We start from the raw sequence: 22,902 nt of genomic DNA, 5'->3' as shown, positions 1-22,902 counted from the left end.
CCTCTTGGCCTCTATATCTTCATTTGTAAAATTAGGGTAACAACAGCATCTACTTCTACAGTGTGATTATTAAATACGTTACTGCACATAAAAACCTTGAAACACTGCCTGGTTCCCATTAAGAAATGCTGGCTATTATTCTTTTCTCAAATTTTATTTCTATAATCAGAACTGATCCTATCTTTTAAACCAAAAAACCCCACAATCAATCTTAACTAAGTTGGCAATTTCCCTTATTTTTCTATTGTGATTATTAATTTTATACACATCTTTTATTATCTCCTGGATTTTGATTTGGAATTAGAGCTCCTGAGATGGCAAAGTTTTCTTAACCAGTTTAAATACACGATTGGGACATTTACAATGATAAGAAAGACATTGTTTATCAAATTTTAATATCTGAGAAAAAACAATTATCAGCACAATTGTCAGAGCAACATCAAAAGTTACATATTTATGTGCTCTGAAACTTCTTTAATAGCTAATTTTTTAAATCTAAGAATACTGGTTTGTAATTAACTTCTAAAATGATTTTTATGTGACATTCTCACTGTCATGTCAGGCTAGATTCATAAACAGGCTTCAGCATTTATAGACTGAATCTGTCTATACCTATGTATTCTGTAGACTACCCCTGTGACCCTTACTTCTCTCTTCATAAAACATCAGTTGTTGGAGCATTGGCCTGTGCAACAAAGGGTGGTGGGTTTGATTCCTGGTGAAGGGCACATGTCTGGATTTCAGGTTCAATGCCCCGGAGAGATCGGGAGGCAACCAATCAATGTGTCTCTCTCACATCAATGTTTTTCTCACTCTCTCTCCCCCTCCCTACTTCCTGTCTACACTCTCTAAAAATCAATGGAAAAGAATATCCTTGGATAGGATTAAAACAAAAAAAAACAAAAATCCCCTACTGTTGTACTACATGTAAAGTTTAGGGTCACATTTGTAGACATCTCTTTTAAAAGTGAATACTGATTTTAGGAGAACCAAGATGGTTGAGTAGGTAAATGAGGTATTTGCTGCCTCCCACAAGTACATCAAAAATACAACTAAAATATGGAACCACCATCATTTAGAACTGCCTGAAAGCTGGCTGAATGGAAGACCTACAACTAGAAGAGTAAAGAGGGAAGCACATTGAGACCAATAGGGGGGTGGCGGTGTGGAACAGGCTGGTCCAACACCCACATGTGGCATCTTTTAATGGGAGGGATGTCTCAGCTGCAGAGGCCTCCCATAAGGAGCCAGGGATCCTAGTCACCCCCCGCCCCCCACTCCCCCCACCCCTCCACGCCTGGGGAACCAGTGCCAGGAAGAGAAGTCCCATAACTTTGGGCAACAAAATCCAGTGGGGATTGTGGCTGAGTGACACGAAGGCTGCTGGAGAGCCAGGCAGTTCCTCTTAAAGGGCCCACACATGAACTTACACAGGCATGCTCCCTTTGAGCTCCAGTGCTGGGGCAGTGGCTTGGCCAGATCCAGGGATATACAAGGAGGAAATAGATTGTCTGGTATCAGAGCAAAAACTTGGGGGTGGCTTTCTCTCAGACAGGGGTGCTCACAGGGGTCATTGTTCCTATGTTGAGACCTCCCCAGGTGCAGAGCTGACTGGCAGCCATATCTGAGTTTCCATAAGACCGGAGCACACTGCTCACTCTGCCCTAATTCCCTGAGATCCTCCCCCACTAGATTTGCAGCCACACCCAAGTAGTTTGTAGTGGCTTTTCCATATGAATGGCCTGTCCTTGTTCAGGCTTCAGACTTCCTTAAATCTCTCAAACAAGCAGCAGCTGGAGTCAGCATACCCATACTTATCAAATAAGAAGCCCCAATCCTGGCACTAGCAACAGTCTGCCTTGCTCCACAGCTTGGCCTCACTTGGGCACTTCCAAGCCCAACACAAATAACAGCCATCTGCAGATTGCTCTGTAGCTCTGCCAGGTGATCTCAGGAAGTGGCTGACTTTGTAACTCTTTGGAGGCCCTAGAGCCAGTGCACTCAGTGGACATACTAGATTAAAACTCTACGCATCCAAGAGTGACACACTCAAGGGGCAGACTCAGTGAGCACCAAAGCCCCACTGAAGCAAGTCCTGTTCCAGTTGGGGTATCTCCTGTACAGCAGCCCTTCCACTGTAGTTGTAGCTGGTCTCCACAGCCAAATGGCCTGGAAGTCAATTCCTCCCAGTGATGCCAACAGCAATCAAGGCTCAACTACAACAAGACTGTGCACACAGTCCACACAGGGGCACACCTAGAGTGCCATCTCAGGTGACTAGGGAGGATGAGCCACTGAGCCCTACAGGACAACTACTACACAAGGCCACTCTACCAATTCCAGGAGACATAGCAGCTCTACCTACTACATAGAAACAAACACAGGGAAGCAGCCAAATTGTGGAGAAAAAGAAACATGTCACAAATGAAAGAGCAGAAAAAAATCTCAAGAAAAAATACCAAATGAAATGGAAGCAAATAAAGTATTAGATACAGAGTTCAAAACAATAGTTATAAAGATGCTCAAGGATCTTAATGAGAGCTTCAAGGGACGTAGTGAGAATTTCAAGTGATAATGTCAAAGACATGAAAAAGGACCAGTCAGAAATAAGGCATACACTAACTGAAATAAATAATGATTTACAAGGATTCAGCAGTAGAGTAGAGGGTTCTGAGAATCAAATAAAGGATTTGGAATATGAGGAAGCAAAAAACACCCAATCAGAAGAGCAAAAAGAAAAAAGAATCCAAAAATATGAAGATAGTGTAACAACATCAAGCATACCAATATTCACATTATGGGGTGCTAGAAGGAGAAGAGAGAGAGCAAGATATTGAAAAACTATTTGAAGAAATGATGACAGAAAACTTCCCCTACCTGGTGAAAGAAATAGACACACAAGTACAGGAAGTGCAGAGTCACAAACAAGAGGAACCCAAAGAGGCCCACACCAAGACACATCATAATTAAAATGCCAAAGGTTAAACACAAAGAGAGAATCTTAAAAGCAGCAAGAGAAAATCAGTTACCTACAAGGGAGCACCCATTTGATTTTCAGCTGATTTCTCAACAGAGACTTTGTAGGCCAGAAGGGGGTGGCAAGAAATATTCAAAGTGATGAACAGCAAGGACCTACAACCAAGATTACTCTACCCAGCAAAGCTATCATTTAGAATTGAAGGTCAGATAAAGAGCTTCACAGACAAGAAAAAGCTAAAGTAGTTTACCACCACCAAACCAGTATTACATGAAATGTTGAAGGGTATTCTTTAAAAAGATAAGAAGAATTAGAAGAAAAGAAGAAGGAGGAGGAGGAGGAAGAGGAGGAAGAAAAGGGAAAAACGATAAAAAATATGAAAAATAAAATGTCAATAAATACATATCTATCAACAATTGAATCTAAAAATCAAAATAAACTAACAAGATATCTAATGAACAAAATAACTGGTGAATAAAATAGAATCAGAGGCATGAAAACATGGAACAGAATGAGGACTCTCAGAAGGAAAGGTGAAGGGGGGGTGGGGCAGGAAGAGATTAACCAAAGAATTTATATGCATATGTGCATTACCTATGGACTCAGACAATAGGGTGGTGAAGCCTTGGGGCAGGACAGGAACTGGTTGGAGGTGGGCAATGGAGGGAAAAGGAGGGGGCATATATAATATTCTCAACAATAAAGATTTTTAAAATTAATAATAAAATTGTATTTTACACAGAGTAAAAATAAATAAAACTGAACACTAGGCAGAGAATCAATATTTTAGGACAGTTTATAAGATATTTTATATCTAAGGATTCCAAAAATAGTATGAATTAGGACTATAGAGGAACAGATCTGTGCAAAGACAAATCTGTTTATAATTTATAGAAATTAGAGGAGTCTTGACAGAGTGAACTGGTAGAGATTCAATTTTTAAATACTTTATTTCAAGCATAGTTTCATTGTTCTTTAGGTATTTTAACTTAATGTTATTTTGGGAATTTTGTTTATAAGCATAAATTAATGTTAATAATCACTCTATTACCATTAGAGGAGAGAAATATAAAGGAGTTATTATACCTATAGTACTATTGGATTTTGCCTATAGTATTACTGGGCAGATCTTATCACAAGAAACTTCAAGGTACTGGCCAAACTTTTATCAAGTAATTAATTACCGTTAGTGGGGATTAAGGACCAGAGAGTCTAAACTAAACTGTATAATTACTGAACATATTGAACATATGTAAATGAAGAATGGCAACACATTATCTAAAAAGATCAGGACTAATGTTTGTGAATTTTCTCTAGTTCTTCAGGATCAAGAATAAGACCAAGAAAAAAAACACACAAATCTGTGGGCAAAAGGAAATAATGTTTTTCATTTGCTTATATTTCCAAATGACCTCAAATAAAATCTCTGAACTATTAAAACAAATCAAGAAACTACAAAACCAAAAGTTGAATATTTATTTAGGAATTTGAGGCTAATCTGTGTTCCTAGATTTAATATTAGTTTTAAATAGAAAAAAAATAGGTTTCATGAAACAGAAATGTTATAACATAGGCATATCCAGGAACTGTTATTAGAATAACCTTATTAAACATTTTCTAGAAGAGGGAGAATAATGTACTATCTCTAATTTACAATTACCAGTAATATCATTTCTTCATAAAAGTAGAAGTCTCCAACTGGTAGAAATATCATTGGAGGCTTTCAATAGATATGCCAGATCATTTCCAGCACACCTCTGGACACAGGAGTGCTATTTTGTAAACTGAATGATGAATATAATTCTACTCATTTATGATGAATATAACTCACCCCAATGTTGTATGGCCTGAAAATACAGAAGCGAGGTAGACTCAACCACTCTTTGAGACTCCCAAGCAGGAGTTTTTAACTTGAGATCTAGAATATGATTCCAGGGGTCAGTGAACCCACCTCCATGAAGCAACCTGTTCTCACAGGATTCTAAAACTGTTATGGGCCAACACTGTAAGTTATCATATCCCATCATGTCATTAGAAATTAGGTCCATTATTAAAATTCACATAATTGGGCATTATTCTAACCACTGGCACACACTTTTCCACCAGGAGATAGATTTTAAATTCCGTAATCGTGTGACTATTATTTACAACAAATAAACAGAAGAAACACATTAAAAAATTTACCTGCAAGGTTATCAATTTCTTTTTCCTGTAGCAGACTGACTGCATCATCATCTCCTTCCAGCATAAGTTCTGTCTCTGCATTCTGATTCACTATTGCTTGACTTCTGAATGTTTTCTTTGACTTCACAACATCTTCTTCAGTGCCTAGTCACAAGTGAAATACAATAATTTAGGTCATTATGATTGCTTTTTCAATGAGTATTAGACACAATCTATTATTTTTCAAAATTATATGCTGTATTTACACATTACAAATATAGAGCACTTTTACATTCTTTATCTTGTTCAGTCTTCTAAATAATTGTGAGAAAGATGGTGTAATCTACCGGTACTACCCTTCTTTTACAGATGAGGCCACAGGCTGACAAAGCTACTCGTCTGTAGAGAAACCTAGGAGTTGGCTGGTGGTAGAGAAAGGCATCTTGGGTTTCTAATATCACTGCACTTTCTATCAAAAATCTGTATCCCACCAAAAACTTGGTTTTCTGATCCATAAAATCACACAATTTTACATAATTATACCTTTGAGTGAATTAGGTAATCAACTGGACAGATCTTTTAAAAATATAAATAGGTATGAAGAAATAAGAAAGCATTCACATCTGAAGGAAGATATGGTTGTTATTGGGAAGCTATAGAAAGATGGAGTTAGGAATGATGCAGACATAAAATGTACTTCACAATAGCTATTTCTTTAGCAATTAATAAAATAATGGTTTTCTAAAGTGATATCCTGACTTTGTTACATAAAATAGTACAAATGACCAAAATCCAAACACATAAAAATAAGTCAGAAAAATGCAAATATAGCAAAGTTTACATAGCATTAGTAGGTCAATCAATATGAAGGTTAAAAATTAAAATGCATTTGAAACTCTCATGGATTTGACTGCTTAACAAATATTTCAATATTTTCATTCAAACACCTTCTTTGGAAGATGTCAATGAATCTAAAATTACCTGAACTCCAAGTAAATTATATATATGAAATATCTCTACTTCATATCAATGTATTAGGATGTAGGCTTCAAGGAGCAGCATTAACTGAGAAAATACTGTCACATCTCATTTGGTGGACATATTCCTGAAAATGGAAGCTTAACAAATCACTCCTATATGGTGTTGTATTATAATTCTAGGGGATGTTATATTGTGTACACATGCAATTACTCTCCAAGTCCTGTCATACATTTGGTCAAAATTCTCGCCGTTAAAATTAATAATATTTTTGGTCGATTTTCCCAAGCCCAATAGAGGACTTCTAACAACAGTCCATTAATACCTGTTGATATCTGCTCCACCATTTTCTTAGAAGTATGCACTATGAAACTTGCACTGTAAAACACTATTAGCCTTTTACTGCAGCTTGCACTTCTTTTTGTCAGCGACTCAGAGCCAATACTGTTTGCTAAAACATTAACAAATTGACTCAAAGTAGTCCAGAGAGGAGTAAAAAATACATGTTGAGGAACACAGTCATGTCACAATAGCACTGTAGAGTGTCACTGGCTGAGAGATAGTCTGTCATCCTAGCTCTTCCTGGATAGTAGTATTTAGAGAGCATGGTTAAAATATAGATTAACAGTATAAAGTAATTGATTATTAAATATATATTTTGATAAATACTTCAGAGGCAAAAAGTATCAATGCTACACTGTGGGCGAGAAGAATTAAATGGGTTATACTAGTATGTGCATTCTTCTTTCACTGGCCTATATACAATTCTTATTTCTGGAATAAAATCTGAGGATTGATTGCTGAATGGTCCAGAACCCTATCTCAATTTTATTTGGTTTTATTTGCTATAAAGCCAGCACAACAGTAATCTTCTGGGTGTTGCCATCTTTATAATATATTTGCTACTTTGGTAGTAACTTAATTGGAGAAATCCAGAGCTTGTATCATCTGAGAACAAAAGAGGCAAATCCAATGATTATTAACCAAGAAGTCTCTCTTGAGGTCTTTACTGTCATATCTTTACTAGACATCTTCAGCTGGATTTTCTTAATTCCACATTTTCCTAACTGAACAAATCATCTCCTGCTCCTTCACCTCCTCCTATTTTCAACAACCCACTTACTGAAGCCACAAATGTCGAATTTATCCCGCAAGGTGACTGCCCCTGTCCTGGCTCAAACCATTGTCATTTGGCCTGGAGGTCTTCCGTAGCTCCCTCATTCCCACCATCCTCCACGCTCTGTCAGTGTGATTACTACACAACACAACTAGGTGAGGATATTTCGCTGCTTAATATGGCTTATTAACCCTTTCAATCAACACAGAGAGCAAAGATTATACTTTTAGGATAAAGTCTAAACTCCTTAGCATGACTAATCAAGGTCTTTTATCTGCTTAATATCAATTTTGCATTATCTTTTATTACTCCCCCATAAACAATCCTGGGCCACTTATAGCTTCCAAAACATGTCATGCTTTCTCAGAGTCCTTTACCTGGGCTTTTATTATTTCCTCTGGATGGTATGTTCCTTCCTTCTTCCTTTGTTTGGCTAATTCCTACTTGACCTTCAAAACTCACCTCCTTCAGGTACCTTTCCTAACTAACCCCTTTGTACTTTCACAATTTACACAGAGCTCAGCCATACTATATAGGTGCTATCTGTTTTGTTTTTCTTCTGCACTACATGATAGACTACTTTCTTCCTTTTTTAAAAACTTTTATTAGTACCTATTTTATGCTGAATTTACCTCCGAGCCATAAGATTTTGTTTCTTCTGGTATACCTTTTTCTTCTGGGCAAGTTCCTCTCCTAATTTAGGAACAATCTGCTCTTTTTCAGTAAAGATCCTCTCAATGTGGCAGGGAAAGCTCATGTGTGGGTCAATCCACTCATAGGCTCCGTAAGTTCTGTGCTGCATCTTAGGAGCTTTGCTCAATGGCCAGAGAATCTACATTTAAACCCTTAAGCTCCGCATTACTCTCTGCATTTTTCAGCATGTGTAGCAAAAATTCAACACTCTTTTTGGAACACTGAATCTGTGTCCATCCCCACTGTTTGCCCTGGGAACACCTACCAATTCCACTATTGTAAGAACAGAGTGGCACACATTCCTCAGATACGTGGTGACTTTTCTCAGATACATTCCCTTCATGGCCTAGGCCGTTTCTTGAGTGATCTTAAAGTGAACATGAAGATTTGAACCTCTTGATTTGCATAATTTTGTGGATTTTGGGGGATCAAGTGAATAGTGAACATTTTCAGAAGTCACCTCAGGCAGCTTATGGGAAGAGGCCACTATAGACTGATTTCTGTGGTCTCAGTGCCTGCCACCAAGCAGGTGTGTCACAAACATTTGCTGAACTGAAGTTCAAGTCTACCCACCCTGTGCTCCATTCTCTAATTTTTTAAGGTAGGTTTTTGTGTTCTTTCCCTTATGCTGTCACCATACCTCATAAATCCTGCTACTGTAGTAGCTAGCGGTATTGTAATTGTTTGCTTATTATGCCCACATAGCCTGGAAGCTCTTGATGATTCTCAGTCCTTAGTGCACTGCCTGGCACCAAACAAGTCCTGGTAAATATTGAATAAGTGAATAAACTGAGACATAAAAATTACCTCTGGCTATTTCTTAATCTGAAGATCCCAGGATATCTCAGTGATTCTTGGTGATTTGCCTTCAGATTGGGGGGAAATTCAAGAATCTATGTATTTACACAAAAGGGAATTTGTTTCTTTATATAAAATAGTAAAAAAAAAAAGCCATTTATATACAAGTCAGCCTAATAAAGCAAGTTTTTCCTTGTATCACAACCATGTGTAATCTTTGTCATTAAAAAATCTTTACATAACTCATGTTATTAAAAATAAAATCAACTAATAAAAAATGAAGGCAAGCTCTGAAATGTATATTAAGCTTTTATGTTGATCCCCTCTAGTTTAAACCAGTAAAACAAATATGTCTTTAAAATATATATAGTAAACTAATCCATATCAACACATTGAACTTATCATCCCTGTTGAAGTGTTATTAGTTTGCAGCTCAGTAAACTTCCTGATTTTTATGGTACTGCAGCAAACATTTATCTCAATTAAAGTGTATGAAGTGCAAAAGTGCTTTTCAATCACAATATCTTTTATGAATTAGAGCTTCATTCATCAAAATTACAGGCAAAAAGAGGTAAGGTCTCAGAGGGCTGCTCATTACAAGGCTTATAAACACTGTCCTTAGAAAGAATTGGTTTAACACCCAACAAATCAAAATCTGATTGGGAAGATAATTTATTTGAGATCATCTGTCTTTAGAAGACATGTTGGATTGAGTGCACTTCTTGGCCTTTTTAGCCATTCATCAAGAAATTAACAAGCGAGTACCACAAACCACCAGAATGCCTTAGATTTGAAAATGTGAATTATGTGTAAAGCTGGATAGGATATAAATGTAACACTGTTTATATTTAGCTTTTATATGTTTAAAGTGAGATAAAAGCAATATTTTAGCTTTTACTAGTATATGCTTATTTTCTAAGGAAACATTAAAATGCCATAAAATTTGTAAGGTTTCAGAATTTTAAAAATGCCACCATATTATAGATTAATGAAGCCAGATGCAAAATTGCACTTATTTTATTTTCCACATCATATTACAAATAAATATAGGAAAGCACTGGATACACATTAGATTTTTCGGTAAAATATATTATGTTTGAAGCTCTGTATGAGTACATGCTATCTAATATAGAATACTATATTATATGAATCTACATAAAGCTCCTCTTTCATAAAAATTCTCTTAATAAACAAGGACCCATGTGAAACAAAGTATATTTTAAAAGTGAAATAACAAGACAACTAAAAAAATCTAGTACTGTCACTATACACTAGTATTATCTATCTATATAAAAAGCCAGTGACTGTAATGGCCATAACAACCTAATGACCAGTCGCTATGATGCCCACTGTGGCCAGTGAACCAGCCTGATCAGGGGGTGGGGCTGGTCGGCCAACCTCGAGGCCCCTCCCCCCTGCCAGCCTGCCCCTGATCGGACTCTCCCACCCTGATCAAGAGCAGGGCTGGCTGGCCAAGTGCCCCCTTCCTCCCCCCCAGCCAGCCCCGCCCCCGATCAGCCTGCCCGACCATGATAGGCCCACAGCCCCTCCCCCCAGCCAACCCGCCCCTGATCGCACCCCCACACCCCAATAGGAAGCGGGGCTGGCTGGCCAACCTCCTGCAGCCCCTCCCCCTAGCCGCCCCACCCCTTATCATACCCCACACCCCAATAGGGGGCGGGGCTGGCCGGCCAACCTCCCGGAGCCCCTCCCCCTCCCAGCTCCACCCCAGATCAGCCCCCCCAACCCCAGTCAGGGGCAGGGCCAGCCAGCCAACCACCCATGGACCCTCCCCCAGGCCACTGGCCCCCTGATTGGCACGCCCTACCCTAATCAGGGGTGGGGCCCACCAGCCAATCACCTGCAGCCCCTTCCCCCAGCCAGTCAGGCCCTGATCCCACCCTGATCGGGGTGGGCTGGCCGGCCAGCCTCCTACCATCCCCTCCTCCCAACAGGCCCAACCCTGATCTGCCCCGATTGGGGCCAGGCCGGCTGGACCCCACCCATGCACGAATTCGTGCACTGGGCCTCTAGTTACTACTATAATTGTATTATTGTCATTTAAAATACTTCTGTTGTTATTTTAAATAAGTATAAGTTAAAATATAGACATGACAAACTAAAGACGTTAACTTATCCTTATAATATTCAAAGAAAATATCTATAAGCAAAGTCTGGACAAACAAAAGTAAAGAAATTATTTTATTTATATGTCCATCATGTCTTTTTCCATTGATAAATATAAATAGTTCATGTAAACAAAAATGCTACATAGTAGTCATTTTCTCTTTAAGAAATTTTTCTATAGTCAACTTTACAACATCTATACTAATAAAGAAAAAAAGTATTTTATAACAAAAAGTAAGCCATAACTTATATAGGGTGTACCCCAAAAATATATACACGCACTTTGAATAATTTTAAAGGCAGGGGTTATTAAAATATACTTTATTTTCAAAATTGAGCTATCAGCTGTTAAAGTGTGTATACATTTTTTGGGGACATCCTGTATGTGTGGCTAATGCACAAAGAGAAAAATAGAATAAACCCGTAACAGTTGGGATTAATCTTCTTCCTTCCACCATGCTGTTATAACACTGTTTATATTCACTACAATGCAATATAAGCCTTCAGTTTCTCCACTAGATTGGATACTCCGTGCAGACAGCACACAGACAGGTGCCATAAGGTGTTTGTGAAATTGAAAGTAGCTTACATTAAAAATTGTCCTCCCCAATAATTATATTATCCATTTAAAATATGATTAAATAAAATTAAATAAGCATAAATGTATTTGACATTCAGTTTTAATTTTGTATATGGGTATCTTAAGAATATAAAAACTCTTAATATCTTGGGTATTTGAAGGGAAAGAATTGCTTTCTCAACAAAGTTGATACCAAAATTTTATATACATGTAATGCATTTAATCCATACTTTTCTTCCATCATGGGAAGGAGACATACAGGATAAAAATTTAGTCTCATCTTAAATTTATCTAAATCTAAGATGTCAGGAAATCTGATAGTTTCTAAACATCTGGAAACCAGTTCATAAGATGACAATCTTTTCTGAACAAGTTCTTTATAATATCTACCATTCTATAATATATTTTAGCTTTTAAAAAGTGTTTTGACAAAATTATCCCTATATGGTATAAGATAAAATGCTAAACTTCATTTTCAAACCTACTTTCTTTTAGAAGTATTAATGACATATGAATACTTTGGGGAATTGTAAAGATAACTTTTTCTCATTAAAACTCAAATCAGAGCAATAAATACCTTTACAAAACAGTACTTTTAGTAACTCTAATGATATTATTTAATGTTAATTAAAAGGAAAGAATTTTAAGATCAATATACCTTTCAACTAATTACATTAGACATGGTGACATGGTCTCATCTATATATCAATATATATAAAAGGCTAAGTAACCGATCGTATGTACATCCGACCATCTGACCATCCAACCACCCGGTACATATAATGCGCACTGGCAGTCTATAATAATAAAAGCGTAATATGCTAATTAGACCAGACAGCCAAACAACCTTCCAGATGAAGTTGGGGCTACAAGGGCTGAGGCAGCCGCTGCAGCTGTGAGGGCCAAGTCCCTTGCACAAGTTTTGTGCACCAGGCCTCTAGTTTAAAAATAAATGTTGACTCACACATGCAAGATACATATAAAGCTCTCACTGTTGCCAATTGCATGCTTGTCTTCCAATCTGTCATTGTCGATTGTGAATTTGGTTGACACTTCTATTATAGAGAAAGGGTGAACAGCAATATTAAAATATTTCTTCTAATTAATTTCCTTTCAATGTGCACGAATCCATGCACCAGGCCACCAGCCATTAATATATATAGATCTATCTATTTACTGAGAAGTTTATAATTTTGAACATTTCAAAAATAAAAGAATCCTATATAATAAAGAGGTAATACGCAAATTGACCATCACTCCACATACAAGATGGCTGCCCCCAGGTGGACACAAGATGGCCACCACAAGATGGCCATCAGGGGAGGGAAGTTGGGAGGGATCAGGCCTGCAGGGGAGGGCAGTTAGGGGTGACCGGGCCTGCAGGGGAGGGCAGTTGGGGGTGACCAGGGCAGCAGGGGAGGGCAGTTGGGGGCAATCAGGCTGGCAGGGAAGCAGTTAGGCATCAATCAGGTTGGCAGGGGAGTGGTTAGGGGGTGATCAGGCTGGCAGGCAGAATCGGTTAGGGGTTAGGGGCAATCAGGCAGGCAGGCAGTCAAGCGGTTAGGAGCCAGCAGTCCTGGATTGTGAGAGGGATGTCCCAGATTTGAGAGGGTGCAGGCTGGGCTGAGGGACATTCCCACCCCCCCCCCCCCACCCAGTGCACAAATTTCATGCACTGGGCCTCTAGTGGTTAATATTATATTAAGAAACCCATCACTAAAAAATGTTTTATGCCAAACTTAAAGTGAGATAAAAGCAGTGGATGCATACATAGAACACACTGTACTGTAACAACTGCTAACTAAAAAGCAAAAACTTTGATTTGTAAATAATTTAAATTCAAAATTAAATTTTGTGTTTGACTTTGTAGCATGGGCATAATACTTCCTTTTTTAAGAAACATAAATAATAAATACACAAAGGACAGACCTATTGAATGATGACTAAAGACTAAAATAATCCTTTTCTATATAGAACAGGATTAAAAAACAAATAGATACTGCAGTAGAAAAATCCTAATAGTAAATCTGTTAGTAATACTGAGTAAAAACACTATTAGAAAGAATGACTAGAAGTCTCAAGTTTTTTTTCCTCTGTTATACCTGCTGCTGAGCCAGGAGCCTCACTCACTTTATCAACACAATCATTTGAAGAAAGCAAGTATTTTGATAAATGAAGTAGACTTTCTATTCAAATAGTTCCTATTTGTTGTTTCAAACACACTTTAAGTAAAAATCTAAGTAGTTAGTGATTAAATTTAATAAATATAGATAAAAAATCTGGACAATTTAGACATCAAGTTCCTGTTTTCTTATTTGTGGGTATTTTAGGTTGAATGCATTGAATTTAACCATAACTCCCACTTCAATTCATTTTATATTAACAGAGAATATAGTGAATAATGCAAAATAGATATTATCTAAACTACCATAAAATTAAAAACCTAGGACCTAAACTACTTTAAATTTATAATAAACTTGATTCAGAAATGGTAATCCTTACCTGAGTCAGTAACTAATGCTTCTTATATAGTCCATTTTAGCACATCATATATCACATAAAATTAGAGTACAGCATCATTTGTGTTTTTACCAATGAGGAACTTGTATAGACTTTTATTTGCTTTTAACTAGACATAGACATTATGTCTACAGATAGGGTTTTCTCTGAAAAGCTTGAGGAAAATATTTCAGTGGTATAGTAAACATGTAGAACTAGCAATATGGGCACTAATTAAGGTGAAATATTCTTATAAATTATTCTCAGTAGTAAATTCTTATTCAGATTAGTTATGCTTGTAAATAATTTACAAGACTATAAGAATTTTTTTAAATGACTACCTAACATCAACAGTTATTGCTCAGTGGAAAAGGACATCAAGGACACTTGCAAGTAAAAGAATTGGATCAATATTAACGTGATTTTCATTTCATGCTTCCCCAACTCCAGTAAGCTGACAATATACTCTGATTATGTGAACTGCCTCAGAGTAACACAGAAAAGGTTATTAGAGCAAGAGGTGGAAATGGAATGCACTTTTTATATTGACAGGCCTGCTAATAGAGTATACTGATTTTCAAAGACATGCAATGCATTTTTATAATTTGGGTCTGACAGCAAAAACGGAATTTCATTTATTCCTAATTTAAAATATTCATACATAAGCAATATTTCTTAGAGAAGACCAACAAAGCAGATATTCATAAACAGCATTTTTAAACAGAAAAAAATGCAATTAAAAAGGTGCAAGAAACTATTATTCAATTTAAATGCAGTACTATATAAGTATGAAATGCTAACTTAATAATCTTCTTAATGGAGTGAAAGTAGAAAACTGCATTCTGTGCTTTTTAAAGGAAATTTGATAAGCCATATTTTAAGAATATACATGATGGTAAATATAGATTATACATTTTTAAAGTGAATATTACTTAATGTGGTTTTAAATATTTTAAGTAGAATTTCATTATATTAAAAATCACACAGCACACGACTTATAGAAAAATGCTAAAACATATAGAAAACTTTGCTCAATTTAGAACCTCTAGATAGCATAAAGAGCTGAGATGATGCATTATTCATCTTTACAATTGAGCACATAGCATAGTGTTTGCTCCTTATGTTACAATATACTTAGAAAAAGACTAGCATGAAATAAATACATCAAGAATGATAAAGACAGCTATATTTACATGATTGTCTATCAGTGATCTCCTTTTCCCCCTTTTAAAGTTTTTTGGACTTTTTTTAGATTTTCTACAATGAGCATGTTTGTTTTCAAGAAGAAAGGGAGACGGGAGGAAGGGAAGGGAGAAAAGAAGGGGGAAAAGATAGAGAAACAAGAACAAAGGAAAGAAACCTTGCAACATGAGTGAGGAGGTGTAGCTGACAGATGAATAGCAGAATGGAAGGGAGAAAGTTTTGGCAACTCTTGGAATGAAAGAAAAGATGAACTGGACAACTTGAATTAGGGCTGAGAGGGTGGAGTAGACGTCCTCTAACAGTAGGTGGCATTAACCTGAGGAACGATGCTTGAATTTTCTTTTTAAAAACTGTTGCAAAATTCATTATGGAAAATTTATTTTAAAACCCTGGGAAATGGAGGTAGGAGATGTTTTGGATAAATAAGTAAATTACTCAGAGACATGGAAAAAATAGGTAATTAACAAAAAATTTTCTCCACTTAAAAAAAAATGGAAAAGCAGAGATATAGGTTATTTAAAGCATTTTAAAAGCACCAAAAACATTTAAAAATGTGTTTTGTTTTAATATATTTTTATTGATTTCAGAGAGGAAGGGAGAGGGAGAGAGAGAGAGAGATAGAAACATCAGTGATGAGAATCATTGATTGGCTGCCTCCTGCATGCCCTCCACTGGGGATCAAGCCTGCAACCTGGGCATGTGCCCTTTGGCCAGAATCAAACCCGGGACCTTTCAGTCCGCAGGCCAATGCTCTATCCACTGAGCCAAACTGGCTAGGGCGTTTGGGGAAAAAAGGAGATATATGTACTACTATTTGTAATACTTTAAACAACAAAATAAAATTTAAAAAAAATAAAAATGTGTTTTCCTAAATGACACAGAATGCACACCCTATAAATGACTCTAAGATAATTGTATTGATATACCTTAATAGATGATAGGCTATAGGAGTAGGTAAAAATGTAACAGGTAAATGTAGTCAGGAAATGTTCAATAATGCTCTTGCAGTTAAAAAAAAAATCCCAATTTACCTATAGCAACACACTGTATGAGAATGATATTTAAATTGGATTTTTGCTGGATCTGCCATTTTAATAATTAGCATATTACTTAATTTCTATGGTTTATCATCCTCCCACATAAAAATACTCTAATGGCTCTCCTTATGAATACCTTCACAATATGACTCCAAACAGCCTTCTTAGTTTCATCTTCATACAATCTCCCCATACTGTCCTCTGTTTCATCACACAGCACCATTTTCCAATCCCTCTGCATTTTATGGTAGCTTGTGCAGTCCCTTTCTCCACATTTCCACTCTCCCAGTTATCGGCTTGAGAGGATCTCGGTTCATCTTTTCAAGTCTAGCTAGAATTTATTTCTTCAGTTAAACAGCCCCCTTCACTGAGCTCACACAGCATTTTTAATACATCTTGATGAATATATTTATCATGTTGTATAATAATCCTATATAATAAATAGGTAATATGCAAATTGACCCTCACACCCTCACACAAGATGGCCATTCCCATGTGGTCACAAGATGGCTGCCACAAGATAGCTGGCAGGGGAGGGTAGTTAGGGATGACCAGATCAGCAGGAGAGGGCAGTTGGGGGCAGGCAGGTCAGCAGGGGAGGGCAGTTGGGGACTAGGTCTGCAGGGGAGGGCAGTTGGGGGCGACTGGGCCTGCAGGGGAGGGCAGTTGGGGGGGACCAGGCCTGCAGGGGACGGCAGTTGGGTGTGATCAGGCTGGCAGGGGAGGGTAATTATGGGTGACCAGGCCTGCAGGGGAGGGCAGTTGGGGGTGAGCAGGCCAGCAGGGGAGGGCAGTTGGGGGCAATTGGGCCGGCAGGGGAGCAGTTAGGCGTCGATCAGGCTGGCAGGAGAGTGGTTAGGGGGTGGTCAGGCTGGCAGGCAGAAGCGGTTAGGGGCAATAAGGCAAGCAGGCTGGCGAGCGGTTAGGAGCCAGCAGTCCCGGATTGTGAGAGGGATGTCCAACTGCCGGTTTAGGCCCGATCCCTATGGGTTCAGGCCTAAACCAGCCATCGGACATCCCCCGAGGGGTCCCAGATTGGAGAGGGTGAGGCTGGGCTGAGGGTCACCCCTTACCAGTGCACAAATTTCGTGCACCGGGTCTCTAGTTATTTATAAATGCAATGGTGTGTACACATTATAAAAAATTAGTCTAAAAATATAAGCATGATTATAAACAGTTCCATGCCACTCAGCAATAAATACATTAATATAATTTCATCAGTTCCTTAACAGCTTTTGATGCTCTGAGTGGAATAAAGTACAGACAAAATTATACTTCAGAATTTGAAAATACCATACTCAATAGACCTATTCCATAGAAATCATATCCTTCAATGCTGCTACTGAAAATGATGAATTACTGTGGATAAAATACTGTGTATAAACCTTAAATCAATCAATTATCAATTAAAAATAGCAACTAAAGTGCATAAATTTATATTAATGTGGATGCTCTAAGTGGAACAGATAGAAGATACAGGGTGGGGCAAAAGTAGGTTTATAGTTGTGAGTCCATGAAACAAAGTTTATTCTTGTATTCTTATTTCTTAATTACTGTATTATTTTCCAGACAAACAACTGTCAACCTACTTTTGCCCCACTCTGTATAATTCCTGTTCTCATTGGGTTTCTTTTGTACAAGAATATGAAACATCTAAAGTCAAAACATATTCTGAAATATTTACAAAGTAACCTGTTACCAGCTGCAAAATATTGAGGCTACTTAAAGTAGTAAGTTAGGCCTTTTTATACCTCTATGTCTTGGTCATTACTGTTATTACCTCTGCCCTTCCTTGCTTACCTAGTAAATTCCTGATATTCTCTCGAGGTACTTCATAAGTAATTAATTCTTTGAAGTTGATTCTGACCCACTCACTAGACTGAGTTAGTCACTATCTTTCCAATGCTCTTTTATGAACTACTACTTTCCTCTAAGATAACCATTTCTTTCTTTCCACTACACCAGGAGTTTTTAACCTTGCTACTACTGGGATTTGGGGTTGGAGTTTGGTTGTTGTGTTTGTTCTAGGGGAGCTGACCTGTGCATTCATGGTCTATAACCATTAGCTGTCAGTACCAAACCCTGACTTCCACATGCACTGGGAAGCATTACACTAAACTATGTGCTATTGTAAGGTAGAAACTATTTCTCAGTCTTTGAGTCCAGCATCTAGCACATGCATGGCATGTAAAAAATAATCAATAAATGCTTTTATTTATTCATTTCTATTTTTATTATTTTTATTGAATTTATTGGGGTTACTTTGGTTCACAAAACCATACAGGTTTCAAGTGTACAACTTGTTAAAACATCATCTACACACTACACTGTGTGCTCATTGTCCCAAGCAAAGTTTCTTTCCATCCCATTTTCATCCCTTTTGCCCACCCCCACCTAACTACCACCCTTTCCCTCTAGCTATCACCACAATGGTGTCTGTGTCTATGCATTATGTATATAGTTTTCAACTAATCTCGTCACCTTCTTTCATCCAGTCTCTTAGACACCCACCCATCCCTCAGACACTTCTCCAAAGAGGACATTCAGATGGTCAAAAGACATATGAAAAAATGCTGAATGTAACTAATTATCAGAGAGATGCAAATTAAAACCACAATGAGGTATCACCTCACACGTGACAGAATGGCTATTATAAAAAAATCAACAAACAAGTACTGGCCAGGATGTGGAGAAAAGGGATCCTTGTGCACTATTAGTGGAAATAAATGCTTTTAACTGAATAAAATCACTTAATTTCCCCGAATCTGTTTAAAGCCCTGCAATCTGAAGCTTCAACATAAAAACAGAAGAGCTGTTAAATCTTTGTTGATATAAAAATGCTATACAAAATCTGTAAAAGGTATTTTATAAGCATTTTTGTAACAGTATTATATAATATGTTTTGGTTATTTTAAGAGATTATAAAAACCACAGGATGAAGGCCATGGTATTAAAAATATGTGAGCCTGTACTCGCCACCTTCCACAACCACATCACAATTACAACTTAAATACAGAACCACCACCATTCAGAACTACCTGAAAGCTGGCTGAATGGAAGTCCTACAACTAGAGAAGTAAAGAAGAAAGCACACTGAGACTGAGGTAGGAGGGGCAGAGGTGCAGGACAGGCTGGTCAGACACCCATGTGTGCTGTTTTTTTAACTGGGAGGGAGATCATCTCTGGAGGGGCTGCCCATGAGGAGCTAGGAATCCCAGTCCCACACCAGACCTCCAGCCCAGGATTCCAGAGCTGGGAAGAGAAGTCCCCTCAACTACGGTCTGTAAAAACCAGCATGGATTGTGGTTGCATGACATGGAGGCTACTGTAGACCCAGGTGTACCATTTAAAGGGCCCACACATGAACTTACCTAGACTACCAGCAACGGGCGTCTTTGGGGGACCCAGACATATAGAAGGAGGAGCTGGGTTGTCTGGCATTGGGGCAGGAACTCTAGGGCGGCTTTCTTCCAGACAGAGGTGCTCCTTTCATCCAGACAGAGGTGCTCGCAGGGATAATTAGTCCCCTGCTGAAAACTCCCCTTTTGCAGGGCTGATTGACAGCCATATCTGAGTCTCCATCAGATATGCTTGCTCCACCCTGGGGATTTCCTGAGTCTCTGGCCCATCCAATTTGCAGCCCCAACCAAGCTATTTGCAGCAGCTTTTTCATATGAATGGACTGTCTTGGCTCAGGCTTTTGCTAAAATCTCTCAAACAAGCTACAGCTGGTGACAGCATGCCCCAAACCTATCAATAAAATGCCCAAGACCTGACTTTAGCCAGTTTGGCTCAGTGGACAGAGCATAGGGATAGAGCATCGGCCTGTGGACCGAAGGGTTCCAGGTTAGATTCTGGTCAAGGACACATATCTCGGTTGCAGGCTCTTTCTCTGCCTGGGCCCTGGTTGGGGCTCATGCAGGAGGCAACCAATTGATGTGCTTCTCTCACATCAATATTTCCCTCTGTCTTTTCCACTCTCTTTCAATGGAGAAAAATATCCTCAGGTGAGGATTAAAACAAAACAAAAAAAGCCCAAGACCTGGCACTAGCACCAGCCTGCCTTGCTTCACAGCTGGGCCTAGCCTAGGCACCTCCAAGACCAATGCAAATAGCAAATAGCAGTCTGAAGATCCCTCTGTAACTCCTGCTGGGGAGCCAGGCAGGGGCTGACTTTGCACCTCCCTGGAGACCCTAGAGCCAGTACACTGGTGGACAGCTTCAAAACACAGTAGACTACAACTCTACACATCCACAAGTTACACCAAAGCCCTACTGAAGCAAGTGGTTCTCCAGAGGGGTGTCTCCTGCACAGCAGCTCTCCCACTGTAGTACCAGCTGGTCCTCACAGCCAATTGGCCTGGAGGTCAACTCCTCCCAGTGACATCAACAACAATCAAGGCTCAACTACAACAAGACTGTGCACACAGTCCACACAGGGGCACATCTAGAGTGCCCAGCTCAGGTGACTGGGAGGCTAAGCCACTGAGCCCTACAGGACAACTACTACACAGGCCACTCTACCAATTCCAGGAGACATAGCAGCTCTATGTAATACATAGAAACAAACACAAGGAAGCAGCCAAAATGCAGAGACAAAGAAACATGTCACAAATGAAAGAAATGGAAGCAAGCAAACTACTGGATATAGAGTTCAAAACCATGGGTATAAGGTTTACTCAAGGATTTTCATGCGACTTTCAAGGATCTTAGTGAGAATGTCAAAGGCATGAAAAAGGACCAGTCAGAAATTAAGCATATATTAACTGAAATAAAGAATAATTTACAAGGATTCAACAGTAGAGTAGAGGATTCTGAGAATCAAATCAGGGATTTGGAATATGAGGAAGCAAAAAATACCCAATCAGAAGAGCAAAAAGAAAAAAGAATCCAAAAATACGAAGATAGTGTAAGAAGCCTCATGGACAACTTCAAGTGTACCAACATTTGAATTGTGGGGGTGCCAGAAAAAGAAGAGAGAGAGCAAGATATTGAAAACCTATTTGAAGAAATAATGACAGAAAACTTCCCCCACCTGGTGAAAGAAATAGACACACAAGTACAGGAAGCACAGAGAGTCCCAAACAAAGGAAAACCCAAAGAGGTCGACACCAAGACACATCATAATTAAAATGCCAAAGGTTAAACACAAAGAGAGAATCTTAAAAGCAGCAAGAGAAAATCAGTTACCTACAAGGGAGCACCCATTTGATTTTCAGCTGATTTCTCAACAGAGACTTTGTAGGCTAGAAGGGAATGGCAAGAAATATTCAAAGTGATGAAAAGTAAGGACCTACAACCAAAATTACTCTACCCAGCAAAGCTATCATTTAGAATTGATGGTCAGAGCTTCACACAGACAATCAAAAGTTAAAGGAGCTCATCTCCATAAACCAGCATTACACAAAATGTTGAAGAGTATTCTTTAAAAAGTGGAAGAAGAAAGAGAAAGAAGAAGGAAGAAGAAGGAAGAGAAGCAGGAGGAGGAGGAGAAGGAGGAGGAGGAGGAGGTAGAGGAGGAGGAGGAGGAGGAGGAGGAGGAGGAGGAGGAGGAGGAGGAGGAGGAGGAGAACAGATAAAAAGTATGAATAATAAAATGGCAACAAATACATGTCTATCAACAATCAAGTCTAAAATAAAAATAAATGAACAAGAAATATAATGAACAAATAAACTGGTGAATAAAATAGAATCAGAGGCATGGAAGCATGGAATAGACTGAGGAATCTCAGAGGGAAGGGCGGAGGGAGGGAAGAGATTAACGAAAGATCTTACCTAAAGACACAGACAATAGGGTGGTGAAGGGGTGAGGTGGGGACCAGGTGAAGGAGCACAATGGGGGGAAAAAAGAGGAACATCTGTAATGAAATGAAATATGTGACACTGGCACCAAAACAAGCTGAAAGGTTATTCCCTGCTTGTCTTTCTCTCCCTCTTTTAAAAAATTTACACCATTAACATTTCAAAAAATCATTTAAGCCATAATTTGATTATCTATTCATTACAGACATGGAGAGTCAACTAATAATACACCAACTAAAATGGACTTATCAATGACCAATAATAAAACATTTGCTAGGGTCTCTACATAATACAAACATAGGTTATTGGGTTAAAAAATAAAATCACCTTTCTCAAATAGAACTGTAAACTCTTTAAAAACTAAATCAGAAAAAATATGAAGTCAGATAATTTAATGCTTCTTTTTCAACAACTGGATTATTGCATTAATATATTTTTATTCTAAGTGCTTTTCTTATTTTTTGATTACTGCAAGTAACAAATTACAGTAGGCATACATATACCATCAAAACTAATTTAATTCCAGATTCATTACAGAGCTGCTTTTTATTCATCAAGGTCAAATCTTGGTGGCTTCACAAACTTAAATAAATTAGGTGTTAAGCAGGCGCATCTCTGAGGAACCTAAGGATGCTCTCATTTGCAATTCTCAGCATATCTTATTATTTATTGCCAAAGAAATAACTGATTAAATTTGTCATCTTTGCTCCATGTTATTTTTTCCTCCAGCTGAAGCAATCTGTCCTCTTTTGTGATCATTGATCAGACCTATTTAAGATGTTGTCTTTGATCACAGCCTTGGGGAGCTTGCCATCTTATGCTTTGATGAAACATTGTTCCACTATAAATTTATGGAAGGGAAAGAGTCTGAAATGATCATTGACGGTCAACAAAGATGCAAACTTACTAAGATTTTGTACTTTTCTTT

General features: G+C 38.2%; 1 protein-coding gene and 1 pseudogene across 6 annotated transcripts in view; both read right to left on the bottom strand.

Annotated features, from left to right (window-relative positions):
• Positions 1 to 22,902, bottom strand: part of NBEA (neurobeachin) — an 873,840-nt gene that overhangs the window by 297,199 nt on the left and 553,739 nt on the right. For all 5 annotated transcript variants that reach the window (XM_079778900.1, XM_079778901.1, XM_079778902.1 and 2 more), the window contains one exon: positions 5,162 to 5,305. In XM_079778900.1, coding sequence (XP_079635026.1) covers positions 5,162 to 5,305 — 144 coding nt within the window. The remainder of the gene's footprint in view (positions 1 to 5,161; positions 5,306 to 22,902) is intronic.
• LOC307104451 (large ribosomal subunit protein uL22-like) lies at positions 7,864 to 16,395 on the bottom strand (annotated as a pseudogene). The gene is made up of 3 exons: positions 16,309 to 16,395; positions 16,167 to 16,218; positions 7,864 to 8,435 (listed from the first exon to the last, which is right to left on the bottom strand). The product of its transcript is annotated as a large ribosomal subunit protein uL22-like (transcript).

Source organism: Cnephaeus nilssonii (assembly GCF_951640355.1).
Source record: "Cnephaeus nilssonii genome assembly, chromosome: 8".
Classification (NCBI taxonomy): domain Eukaryota; kingdom Metazoa; phylum Chordata; class Mammalia; order Chiroptera; family Vespertilionidae; genus Cnephaeus; species Cnephaeus nilssonii.
The sequence above is the reverse complement of the archived record's forward strand: the minus strand, read 5'-3'. Positions and strand labels throughout refer to the sequence as shown.